Here is a 14,089-nt window from a genome sequence, read left to right on the forward strand (position 1 = left end):
TGGTGGATGAATTTGGTAGGGTGTGCAAAAGAAGAAAATTAAAGGTGAATACAGGAAAGAGTAAGGTTATGAGGATAACAAAAAGATTAGGTGATGAAAAATTGAATATCAGATTGGAGGGAGAGAGTATGGAGGAGGTGAACGTATTCAGATATTTGGGAGTGGACATGTCAGCGGATGGGTCTATGAAAGATGAGGTGAATCATAGAATTGATGAGGGAAAAAGAGTGAGTGGTGCACTTAGGAGTCTGTGGAGACAAAGAACTTTGTTCTTGGAGGCAAAGAGGGGAATGTATGAGAGTATAGTTTTACCAACGCTCTTATATGGGTGTGAAGCGTGGGTGATGAATGTTGCAGCGAGGAGAAGGCTGGAGGCAGTGGAGATGTCATGTCTGAGGGCAATGTGTGGTGTGAATATAATGCAGAGAATTCGTAGTTTGGAAGTTAGGAGGAGGTGCGGGATTACCAAAACTGTTGTCCAGAGGGCTGAGGAAGGGTTGTTGAGGTGGTTCGGACATGTAGAGAGAATGGAGCGAAACAGAATGACTTCAAGAGTGTATCAGTCTGTAGTGGAAGGAAGGCGGGGTAGGGGTCGGCCTAGGAAAGGTTGGAGGGAGGGGGTAAAGGAGGTTTTGTGTGCGAGGGGCTTGGACTTCCAGCAGGCATGCATGAGCGTGTTTGATAGGAGTGAATGGAGACAAATGGTTTTTAATACTTGACGTGCTGTTGGAGTGTGAGCAAAGTAACATTTATGAAGGGATTCAGGGAAACCGGCAGGCCGGACTTGAGTCCTGGAGATGGGAAGTACAGTGCCTGCACTCTGAAGGAGGGGTGTTAATGTTGCAGTTTAAAAACTGTAGTGTAAAGCACCCTTCTGGCAAGACAGTGATGGAGTGAATGATGGTGAAAGCTTTTCTTTTTCGGGCCACCCTGCCTTGGTGGGAATCGGCCAGTGTGATAAAATATATATATATATATATATATATATATATATATATATATATATATATATATATATATATATATATATATATATATATATATATATATATATATATATATATATATATATATATATATATATATATATTTTTATTATCACACTGGCCGATTCCCACCAAGGCAGGGTGGCCCGAAAAAGAAAAACTTTTGCCATCATTCACTCCGTCACTGTCTTGCCAGAAGGGTGCTTTACACTTTATATATATATATGTATATATATATATATATATATATATATATATATATATATATATATATATATATATATATATATATATATACATATATATAATGTGAGAAATCACGATGTTATTATATATGTAGGTAAAACGAGAACAGGGAGAGTTGAGTGATAACTCTAGGCCTTTCGTGTTGCAATCAACACGTCTTCAGGAACTTGCAATGTTACAGAAATTAGTAGGAAGTCCAAAATCGTTCCCTGAACGAAACTGCTTGGGCTTCCTACTCATTTCTGCAACATTGCAAGCTCTTGATGTGTCGATTGCAACACGAATAGCCTAGAGCTATCACTCAACTCCCCCCATGGCTGTGATAGACACACAATACCAGCCTGATATACATAAACTACGCAGTTAACAAACACGAAGTTAATACACAAGAAATCGAAGTCAATAGACAAAATATAAACCAGATAGACACGCAACACAAGCACGCAACACAAGAAGACAAACAACCCCCCCCCACAATGCCAGCACGCAACACACAAATCCTCAACACAATACCCACTTACAGACCACAAAAGCGAAAATCACGCTACAATATTAACGTACTTTCACAAGTTGAACCGAAATTCGCCAAACATTTATCAGTGAGACTCTAAGTAATGTTTTCCTATCACAACATTGGCCAGTTAGATGTTTATATACGACCTCTAAGAACGAATTTCATAAATACAGAAGAACCGGTTAAAATCGTCAATATACTGTAACACCCGGATGTAATATTACTAATAACGAGAGAACTGTAACCAGAACACCAGGTCAGAAACATGTTATTGGGAATAACATTTCGCTCTGTGTGGAGCTTGGTCAGGCTCTACGTTGAGCGAAACGAGCTGGAAGTGCTAGAGGAGGCAAACTTAACATAGAGCTGTGAGAGACCATAGAAAGCTCTATACAGAGCGCAAAGTTGACCTAGCTAAACTAGCTGACTGACACCATAGAAGCTGGGACAGGAGCTATAGTTCAACCCACAGAAGATCAAGCTTCAAAAAGTATTGCAAAGTACATTAAATATATATATATATATATATATATATATATATATATATATATATATATATATATATATATATATATATATATATATATATATATATATATATATATATATATATATATATATATATATATATATATATATATATATATATATATATATATATATATATATATATATATATATATATATATATATATATATATATGTCGTGCCGAATAAGCAGAACTTGCCATCTTGGCTTAAATAGCAACGCTCATCTTGCCATATAGGACAAGTGAAAATTTGTGTATGCAATAACTCCGCCAAAATCATTCTGAACCTATCGAAAAAAATATATTTCACTGTGCTTGTTAAGTATAAAATTATTGTAAACAAATCTAAAATATATTTCGTTGGGTAAGGCTAAAATAAATTGTTCTTGTTATAATAAGGTTAGGTAAGTTTTCTAAGTTCCTTTTGGTGCAAAATTAAAGATTTTTACATTAACATTAATGAAAAAAATATATCTTTAAACGTATAAGATAAAATTTCAGAAAGGACTTAATTTTAAATGAGTTCTTGCTAATTGACCAGTTTTACATATTCGGCAAGACATATATATATATATATATATATATATATATATATATATATATATATATATATATATATATATATATATATATATATATATATATATATATATATATATATATATATATATATATATATATATATATATATATATATATATATACACACGGTTTTGCTGTCTAGAAACTGCTCCTTTCTGGGGCAGTTAATATCTTCCAAATGCAATAAACTGAGCCTTAACGCTGTGAATTTCAGAAACAATGTATCATGGGAGGTCTTAGTACGTCTGGGAAGACTATCCCACCCTCCTGCAGTCTTGGAGTGCCTCACAAGACTGTACCTCCCTCCTGCACAGTCTTGGAGTGCCTCACAAGACTGTACCTCCCTCCTGCAGTCTTGGAGTGCCTCACAAGACTGTACCTCCCTCCTGCAGTCTTGGAGTGCCTCACAAGACTGTACCTCCCTCCTGCAGTCTTGGAGTGCCTCACAAGACTGTACCTCCCTCCTGCAGTCTTGGAGTGCCTCACAAGACTGTACCTCCCTCCTGCAGTCTTGGAGTGCCTCACAAGACTGTACCACCCTCCTGCAGTCTTGGAGTGCCTCACAAGACTGTACCACCCTCCTGCAGTCTTGAAGTGCCTCACAAGACTGTACCTCCCTCCTGCAGTCTTGGAGTGCCTCACAAGACTGTACCTCCCTCCTGCAGTCTTGGAGTGCCTCACAAGACTGTACCTCCCTCCTGCAGTCTTGGAGTGCCTCACAAGACTGTACCACCCTCCTGCAGTCTTGGAGTGCCTCACAAGACTGTACCACCCTCCTGCAGTCTTGGAGTGCCTCATGAGACTGTACCTCCCTCCTGCACAGTCTTGGAGTGCCTCACAAGACTGTACCTCACTCCTGCAGTCTTGGAGTGCCTCACAAGACTGTACCTCCTTCCTGCAGTCTTGGAGTGCCTCACAAGACTGTACCTCCCTCCTGCAGTCTTGGAGTGCCTCACAAGACTGCACCTCCCTCCTGCACAGTCTTGGAGTGCCTCACAAGACTGTACCTCCCTCCTGCACAGTCTTGGAGTGCCTCACAAGACTGTACCTCCCTCCTGCAGTCTTGGAGTGCCTCATGAGACTGTACCACCCTCCTGCACAGTCTTGGAGTGCCTCATGAGACTGTACCTCCCTCCTGCACAGTCTTGGAGTGCCTCACAAGACTGTACCTCCCTCCTGCAGTCTTGGAGTGCCTCACAAGACTGTACCTCCCTCCTGCAGTCTTGGAATGCCTCACAAGACTGTACCTCCCTCCTGCAGTCTTGGAGTGCCTCACAAGACTGTACCTCCCTCCTGCAGTCTTGGAGTGCCTCACAAGACTGTACCTCCCTCCTGCAGTCTTGGAGTGCCTCATGAGACTGTACCACCCTCCTGCACAGTCTTGGAGTGCCTCATGAGACTGTACCTCCCTCCTGCACAGTCTTGGAGTGCCTCACAAGACTGTACCTCCATCCTGCAGTCTTGGAGTGCTCCACAAGACTGTACCTCCCTCCTGCAGTCATGGAGTGCCTCACAAGACTGTACCTCCCTCCTGCAGTCTTGGAGTGCCTCACAAGACTGTACCTCCCTCCTGCAGTCTTGGAGTGCCTCACAAGACTGTACCTCCCTCCTGCAGTCTTGGAGTGCCTCACAAGACTGTACCACCCTCCTGCAGTCTTGGAGTGCCTCACAAGACTGTACCTCCCTCCTGCAGTCTTGGAGTGCCTCACAAGACTGTACCACCCTCCTGCAGTCTTGGAGTGCCTCACAAGACTGTACCTCCCTCCTGCACAGTCTTGGAGTGCCTCATGAGACCATACCTCCCTCCTGCACAGTCTTGGAGTGCCTCACAAGACTGTACCTCCCTCCTGCAGTCTTGGAGTGCCTCACAAGACTGTACCTCCCTCCTGCACAGTCTTGGAGTGCCTCACAAGACTGTACCTCCCTCCTGCACAGTCTTGGAGTGCCTCATGAGACTGTACCTCCCTCCTGCAGTCTTGGAGTGCCTCACAAGACTGTACCTCCCTCCTGCACAGTCTTGGAGTGCCTCACAAGACTGTACCACCCTCCTGCAGTCTTGGAGTGCCTCACAAGACTGTACCTCCCTCCTGCACAGTCTTGGAGTGCCTCACAAGACTGTACCTCCCTCCTGCAGCCTTGGAGTGCCTCACAAGACTGTACCTCCCTCCTGCAGTCTTGGAGTGCCTCACAAGACTGTACCACCCTCCTGCAGTCTTGGAGTGCCTCACAAGACTGTACCTCCCTCCTGCAGTCTTGGAGTGCCTCACAAGACTGTACCTCCCTCCTGCAGTCTTGGAGTGCCTCATAAGACTGTACCACCCTCCTGCACAGTCTTGGTGTGCCTCATAAGACTGTACCACCCTCCTGCACAGTCTTGTAGTTCCTCATAAGACTGTACCACCCTCCTGCACAGTCTTGAGGTGCCTCATAAGACTGTACCACCCTCCTGCACAGTCTTGTAGTGCCTCATAAGACTGTACCACCCTCCTGCACAGTTTTGGTGTGCCTCATAATACTGTACCACCCTCCTGCACAGTCTTCGTGTGCCTCATAAGACTGTACCACCCTCCTGCACAGTCTTGGTGTGCCTCATAAGACTGTACCACCCTCCTGCACAGTCTTGTAGTGCCTCATAAGACTGTACCACCCTCCTGCACAGTCTTGTAGTGCCTCATAAGACTGTACCACCCTCCTGCACAGTCTTGTAGTGCCTCATAAGACTGTACCACCCTCCTGCACAGTCTTGGTGTGCCTCATAAGACTGTACCACCCTCCTGCACAGTCTTGGTGTGCCTCATAAGACTGTACCACCCGCCTGCACAGTCTTGCAGTGCCTCATAAGACTGTACCACCCTCCTGCACAGTCTTGGAGTGCCTCATAAGACTGTACCACCCTCCTGCACAGTCTTGCAGTGCCTCATAAGACTGTACCACCCTCCTGCACAGTCTTGTAGTACCTCATAAGACTGTACCACCCTCCTCCACAGTCTTGGTGTGCCTCATAAGACTGTACCTCCCTCCTGCACAGTCTTATAGTGCCTCATAAGACTGTACCACCCTCCTGCACAGTCTTGGTGTGCCTCATAAGACTGTACCTCCCTCCTGCACAGTCTTGTAGTGCCTCATAAGACTGTACCTCCCTCCTGCACAGTCTTGTAGTGCCTCATAAGAGTGTACCACCCTCCTGCACAGTCTTGGTGTGCCTTATAAGACTGTACCTCCCTCCTGCACAGTCTTGGTGTGCCTTATAAGACTGTACCTCCCTCCTGCACAGTCTTGGAGTGCCTTATAAGACTGTACCTCCCTCCTGCACAGTCTTGGTGTACCTCATAAGACTGTACCACCCTCCTGCACAGTCTTGGTGTGCCTCATAAGACTGTACCACCCTCCTGCACAGTCTTGGTGTGCCTCATAAGACTATACCACCCTCCTGCACAGTCTTGGTGTGCCTCATAAGACTGTACCTCCCTCCTGCACAGTCTTGGTGTGCCTCATAAGACTGTACCTCCCTCCTGCACAGTCTTGGAGTGCCTCATAAGACTGTACCTCCCTCCTGCACAGTCTTGGAGTGCCTCATAGACTGTACCACCCTCCTGCACAGTCTTGGAGTGCCTCATAAGACTGTACCTCCCTCCTGCACGGTCTTGGAGTGCCTCATAAGACTGTACCACCCTCCTGCACAGTCTTGGAGTGCCTCATGAGATTGTACCTCCCTCCTGCACAGTCTTGGTGTGCCTCATAAGACTGTACCTCCCTCCTGCACAGTCTTGGTGTGCCTCATAAGACTGTACCACCCTCCTGCACAGTCTTGGTGTGCCTCATAAGACTGTACCTCCCTGCTGCACAGTCTTGGTGTGCCTCATAAGACTGTACCTCCCTCCTGCACAGTCTTGGTGTGCCTCATAAGACTATACCACCCTCCTGCACAGTCTTGGTGTGCCTCATAAGACTATACCACCCTCCTGCACAGTCTTGGTGTGCCTCATAAGACTGTACCACCCTCCTGCACAGTCTTGGTGTGCCTCATAAGACTGTACCACCCTCCTGCACAGTCTTGGTGTGCCTCATAAGACTATACCTCCCTCCTGCACAGTCTTGGAGTGCCTCATAAGACTGTACCTCCCTCCTGCACAGTCTTGGTGTGCCTCATAAGACTGTACCACCCTCCTGCACAGTGTTGGTGTGCCTCATAGGACTGTACCACCCTCCTGCACAGTCTTGTAGTGCCTCATAAGACTGTACCTCCCTTCTGCACAGTCTTGGTGTGCCTCATAAGACTATACCACCCTCCTGCACAGTCTTGGTGTTCCTCATAAGACTATACCACCCTCCTGCACAGTCTTGGTGTGCCTCGTAAGACTGTACCACCCTCCTGCACAGTCTTGGTGTGCCTCATAAGACTGTACCACCCTCCTGCACAGTCTTGTAGTGCCTCATAAGACTGTACCTCCCTCCTGCACAGTCTTGGTGTGCCTCATAAGACTATACCACCCTCCTGCACAGTCTTGGTGTGCCTCATAAGACTATACCACCCTCCTGCACAGTCTTGGTGTGCCTCATAAGACTGTACCACCCTCCTGCACAGTCTTGGTGTGCCTCATAAGACTGTACCACCCTCCTGCACAGTCTTGGTGTGCCTCATAAGACTGTACCACCCTCCTGCACAGTCTTGGTGTGCCTCATAAGACTGTACCACCCTCCTGCACAGTCTTGGTGTGCCTCATACGACTATACCACCCTCCTGCACAGTCTTGGAGTGCCTCATAAGACTGTACCTCCCTCCTGCACAGTCTTGGAGTGCCTCATAAGACTGTACCTCCCTCCTGCACAGTCTTGTAGTGCCTCATAAGACTATACCACCCTCCTGCACAGTCTTGGTGTGCCTCATAAGACTGTACCACCCTCCTGCACAGTCTTGGAGTGCCTCATAAGACTGTACCTCCCTCCTGCACAGTCTTGTAGTGCCTCATAAGACTATACCACCCTCCTGCACAGTCTTGGTGTGCCTCATAAGACTGTACCACCCTCCTGCACAGTCTTGGTGTGCCTCATAAGACTGTACCTCCCTTCTGCACAGTCTTGGTGTGCCTCATAAGACTGTACCACCCTCCTGCACAGTCTTGGTGTGCCTCATAAGACTGTACCACCCTCCTGCACAGTCTTGTAGTGCCTCATAAGACTGTACCTCCCTCCTGCACAGTCTTGGTGTGCCTCATAAGACTGTACCACCCTTCTGCACAGTCTTGGTGTGCCTCATAAGACTGTACCACCCTCCTGCACAGTCTTGGTGTGCCTCATAAGACTGTACCACCCTCCTGCACAGTCTTGGTGTGCCTCATAAGACTCTACCACCCTCCTGCACAGTCTTGTAGTGCCTCATAAGACTGTACCACCCTCCTGCACAGTCTTGGTGTGCCTCATAAGACTGTACCACCCTCCTGCACAGTCTTGTAGTGCCTCATAAGACTGTACCACCCTCCTGCACAGTCTTGTAGTGCCTCATAAGACTGTACCACCCTCCTGCACAGTCTTGGTGTGCCTCATAAGACTGTACATCCCTCCTGCACAGTCTTGGAGTGCCTCATAAGACTGTACCACCCACCTGCACAGTCTTGTAGTGCCTCATAAGACTGTACCACCCTCCTGCACAGTCTTGTAGTGCCTCATAAGACTGTACCACCCTCCTGTACAGTCTTGTAGTGCCTCATAAGACTGTACCACCCTCCTGCACAGTCTTGGTGTGCCTCATAAGACTGTACCTCCCTCCTGCACAGTCTTGGTGTGCCTCATAAGACTGTACCACCCTCCTGCACAGTCTTGTAGTGCCTCATAAGACTATACCTCCCTCCTGCACAGTCTTGTAGTGCCTCATAAGACTGTACCACCATCCTGCACAGTCTTGTAGTGCCTCATAAGACTGTACCACCCTCCTGCACAGTCTTGTAGTGCCTCATAAGACTGTACCACCCTCCTGCACAGTCTTGGTGTGCCTCATAAGACTGTACCTCCCTCCTGCACAGTCTTAAGGGGCAGATCTAGATTCGCAATTTAGGTTAATCAAATCCTCATTGCATATTCATGTGCTAAAGTAACTTTTTTTTCCTGAGGGGAAAAACCAGAAGAAACTGAGGGGAAAAACCAGGAGGAACTGAGGGGAAAAACCAGGAGGAACTGAGGGGAAAAACCAGGAGGAACTGAGCAATGGAGAGAGGTTTTATTTTCCTACAGGGGCGAGGGTTTTAATCTTGGAGAAGAGGGAAGCTCCTCTCCATAGGTCTAAATAACTTATTGCTGGTGCAGTTGCTGATGATGCAGCTGATAAAGTTATGTCACACACAAGTGCTGGTTGAAAAATCATCCTATTGGAACCCTCGTGGTTGAATGGTGCTCTACTAGGCCACGGTTCGAGTGCCGTTCATTTTTCTGTTAATCAATTTGCAGTCGTTCAGTACGACCTATCTAGGATATATATATATATATATATATATATATATATATATATATATATATATATATATATATATATATATATATATATATATATACATATATATATGTATATATATATATATATATATATATATATATATATATATATATATATATATATATATATATATATATATATATATATATATATATATATATATATATATATATATATATATAGACGACACACACTCGCCACGCCCACGGCACGCCCACCCCGGAACACCCACCCCCTGGATGCACACCCGCCTACTCGTTGTAATATTGGGACCCAACCCACGTACCTCTGTAATGAGTTATCTTCAATAAGCTGGAGCCATGACGGACCCTGGTTGTGGTGCTGTGGTGGTGTTGAGGTAACTGTGTGGTGGTGAATACTGTGGCGATGAGGGTGTATAATATATATATATATATATATATATATATATATATATATATATATATATATATATATATATATATATATATATATATATATATATATATATATATATATATATATATATATATATATATATATATATGTATATATATATATATATATATATATAATCATTTGCCAGGATTCGACTCCACGACACATTGTCCCGCCTCAAGAAATCACACAATGTACATGTCACCTTATTCACTCAACCATCGATCCTACAAACAACTTGAGCTTAGCGAACTAGGCTTGTTTCATGTTGCGAGGACACTTATGGCAGTGGTATGCTCAAGGATTAATTTCAGTCTCCTCCTGTTTGAATACCCGCCTCAACAAGCCATCTATATAGTAATGAAACCAAGAAACAAGTGGTATTGAATTATTTACCAAACTGCGGCAGGCTACGGTTCGACCCCACGACGCATTGTCCCGATGGCGTAGTGGATAAGGTGACATGAACATTGTGTTGTCTCTTGAGGCGGGACAATGTGTCGTGGGGTTGAATCCTGGCTTGCCGAAATTTGGTAAATGATTCAGTACCACTTGTTTCTGACGCATAATACAGAAGAAAATGAAATAGGAAGGAGAAAATAAGGAGACGAAGGAATAACAGCAGAGAGACGATGTAGAGCAGGAGGAAAGAAAGAGGAGGAACACACAGACAAAAATCAAGAAGCAGAAGGAACTGCAACAGCAAAGGAGAATAAAAAGGTACGTAAAGAGGAGAGTGTAGGGTAACAAGAGGCTGGAGAAAGGAAGATGAGAAGGTAAAAATAAGAGAGATCCAATAACAAGGATACGAGAATGTGAAAATAAAAACAGAAAGATAAAGAACGACATAGAAGACTGTTCAAAGGCAAGAACAAGAGAACAAACTGAAGAAAAAGTAAATGGAGAAGAAGGTGATAAGAGACAGAACAGAAGATTAATATATATATATATATATATATATATATATATATATATATATATATATATATATATATATATATATATATATATGTATATATATATATATATACGTATATATATATACATAAAGCTTATTTTCCTCTCTATTTTAAGGAATAAAATATTATTGAAGGTCGTGTACAGATGATAGGCCTATTAACCATGTAAAGTTGTTAGGCCTATTGTATATTTTTGTGTAGTAATGTGAAGCAATCGTTATTTCCATTAACACTAACAACTACCCAATGGAAGGATGGAAATGTGCGGTCGACTCTTTATTCAGCATCAACTCAGCAATGGAAATAGATGGGGGACAGTGGACATCTCGGCATCAATGAGAGCATCAATGGGATAATACTCTGGAACACTCTGCTGGAATGAACTAGGAACTGGAACGGTAGGAAATGGACGGTGGATGGATTGAGTTGTGGATGGCAGCCCTCAGAAGTGAATGGATTACGCGGAAGTTGGTAATGTGTGTGGTAGTGGCAGCCAGATGGTACTACTGGGCCGTGTGTTCACGTAGGAGGTAGGCAGATAGACGGGGAGAGAGAGAGAGAGAGAGAGAGAGAGAGAGAGAGAGAGAGAGAGAGAGAGAGAGAGAGAGAGAGAGAGAGCTTTTCTACAAGCTAGCTCTAAAACTAACACAACTCCAACAGGTATTAGAGCACAACAGCATCAACTAGCCATCAACTAGCCATCAACTAGCCCACTGTGTGGGCGAGTCGTCGTCAATAAAGACTCCCATTGCACTACATTTATGTCTGTTTCCAGGTGTTTGTGAAGTCTGGGATGTAGAAAACCGGTTTTTTTAATTTGATTTCATGTTAACCGCTAAACCCAGGTGGGTCATTCATCGCAGACGAACTTTCTTTTTAAAATTACAGAAATAATGAAAAAAAAGAACTCTCTAACTTACCTGGAAAGGTAGAGACCCTTAAGCTTTTCGGGAGAGGCACACTGGATATCAGGAGCAGCTAGGGATGTGTTAGAGGCGCTCAAAAGCGCCGCTAACCACCGTATAGAGCAATTGCACACTATATCGTTGTCCCTGAGATCGAGGCGAGAAAGGGACCCCCAGGGCATGCTGGTCTCCGATACACTCTGGAGACTATTGTCACGGAGATCCAGTGTGTGGAGGCGAGTGAGGGAGGACAGTAGCCTCTCAGGGAGGTGTCGTATCAATGGATTATGGGAAATGGTCAGCCTCTGGAGGTTGTGACATTGGCTGAAGGCGTCTGGATGGAAGGAAGAGAGTCTCGGACACCGTGAAATTTCGATGGATGCCAAGCGGCTTAGGCTGTGAAATGCCTCAGAATCGACGGTGGTAAAATTGTTTTTGCTGAGTATGAGGGAATCGAGCATGCGCAGGGAGGAGAGGGTAGTTACCGGCACCTCGCGCAGGAGATTATCACTGAGAGTGAGTTTCTGAAGTCTTTGGAGGCGGTGAAAGGCGGCATCTGCCACGAAATTGATGATGTTAGTTTCCAGTGACAGGGAAGTGAGCAAGTCAGTAGTGAAAGCTTCAGCATCGAGGCGAGTGAGCCGGTTACGGCATAAGTGAAGAGCTTTGAGGCTCTTTAGGTCGTCCAGCGCCGAGGACGGCACGTGTCGGAAATAGTTATCACACAGATCGAGAACGTGAAGACCTCTAAGTCCCCGGAAGGTATTCTCAGCGAGGAGATGCAACTTGTTATGGGCCAGCAGCAACACCGTTAAGCGTGGCATGTCATCCAGGACTTTCGCTGGTAAGTCTGTCATCCCATTGTGGCTCAGATCCAGCAAGTTGAGGGACTCTAGGCCCCTGAAGGCCCCAGGAGACAAAGTTGTGAGATTGTTGTGGGCCAGACGAAGCTCTCGAAGTTGGGCCTGCTCTTCCAGGTTCCCCGTGCCTAAAGACGTCAACACATTGTGGGAAAGATCTAGTTCCTCCAGGCGGTCGAAGAAAACAAGAGCCTGGGCCACGGAATCGATCATGTTGTGAGCTAAGTTGAGACGTCTCAGGCCTGGGTTGAAGAGGATAGGTACCACATTGATGCCCACGCCCACACAGCGGGCGCTGGGCACGCTATCGTCACAGTTGCAGCCAGTTGGACAGAACGCACGTGTCACGCCCACAACGCACGCCCACACCAGCCACCACGCTAACATATCTGCAAAAAATGGAAAAAAAATAGAATCTTAAATCATTATAGAACAATGGCCAAATGAGTGAAGGGTTAGATTTGAGAAGGACTTGCCTAGCATGGGCTAGCAGATCTCCTGCAGTTTTCTTCAGTTACACATATGCAACACATGGATATAATTATTTAAAAACGTTTCTCAAAAATGACTTTCTCAGTTCATTAAAGAGATGATTTACGAAGCTTGTAGATAATAAGGCAATCAGTCCCCAAGCCTCACAAAACTATAAAAAAATAATAAAAGCTAAACAGTCCCCTAATTTTACTAAATTAAAAAAAAGAGTAAAAGATGAGTTAATCAGTCCTCCAGCCTTGAAAAGTTATAAAATAAGTAGAAAATGAGGTAATCAGTCCCCAGTCTTAATAACTATGAAAAACAGTAGAAGTTAAGGTAATCAGTCCCCAGTCTTAATAACTATGAAAAACAGTAGAAGTTAAGGTAATCAGTCCCCAGTCTTAATAACTATGAAAAACAGTAGAAGTTAAGGTAATCAGTCCCCAGTCTTAATAACTATGAAAAACAGTAGAAGTTAAGGTAATCAGTCCCCAGTCTTAATAACTATGAAAAACAGTAGAAGTTAAGGTAATCAGTCCCCAGTCTTAATAACTATGAAAAACAGTAGAAGTTAAGGTAATCAGTCCCCAGTCTTAATAACTATGAAAAACAGTAGAAGTTAAGGTAATCAGTCCCCAGACTCCCAAAACTAAAAGAAAAACAATAGATTAGGTAGTCAGTCCTTAAGCCCAAAAGTCTACTTTCAGTACCTTAGTCTTGATAAGTCTAAAGCACAGGCAGGAAGATGACGTGTTATATACTGAAGTCAGATTCAGTGAAGCAACTGACATCACGTCACGGACAGGACCCACTAGTGTAAGGTCATGCAGAAAGGTCAGGTTAGACTCACTAGTGTAAGGTCATGCAGAAAGGTCAGGTTAGACCCACTAGTGTTTGGTCATGCAGAAAGGTCAGGTTAGACCCACTAGTGTAAAGTCATGCAGAAAGGTCAGGTTAGACCCACTAGCGTAAGGTCATGCAGAAAGGTCAGGTTAGACACACTAGTGTAAGGTCATGCAGAAAGGTCAGGTTAGACCTACTAGTGTAAGGTCATGCAGAAAGGTCAGGTTAGACCCACTAGTGTAAGGTCATGCAGAAAGGTCAGGTTAGACACACCAGTCTTAGGTCA

General features: G+C 44.6%; 1 protein-coding gene across 1 annotated transcript in view; it reads right to left on the reverse strand.

Annotated features, from left to right (window-relative positions):
• LOC138852010 (chondroadherin-like) overlaps positions 1-13,012 on the reverse strand; it is a 15,774-nt gene extending 2,762 nt beyond the window's left edge. Inside the window, exon 1 of the mRNA XM_070081613.1 lies at positions 11,642-13,012. Coding sequence (XP_069937714.1) covers positions 11,642-12,873 — 1,232 coding nt within the window. The 5' untranslated portion in view covers positions 12,874-13,012. The remainder of the gene's footprint in view (positions 1-11,641) is intronic.
• Between the last annotated feature and the right edge of the window lie 1,077 nt (positions 13,013-14,089).

The sequence above is a fragment of the Cherax quadricarinatus genome, unplaced genomic scaffold (assembly GCF_038502225.1).
Source record: "Cherax quadricarinatus isolate ZL_2023a unplaced genomic scaffold, ASM3850222v1 Contig3354, whole genome shotgun sequence".
Classification (NCBI taxonomy): domain Eukaryota; kingdom Metazoa; phylum Arthropoda; class Malacostraca; order Decapoda; family Parastacidae; genus Cherax; species Cherax quadricarinatus.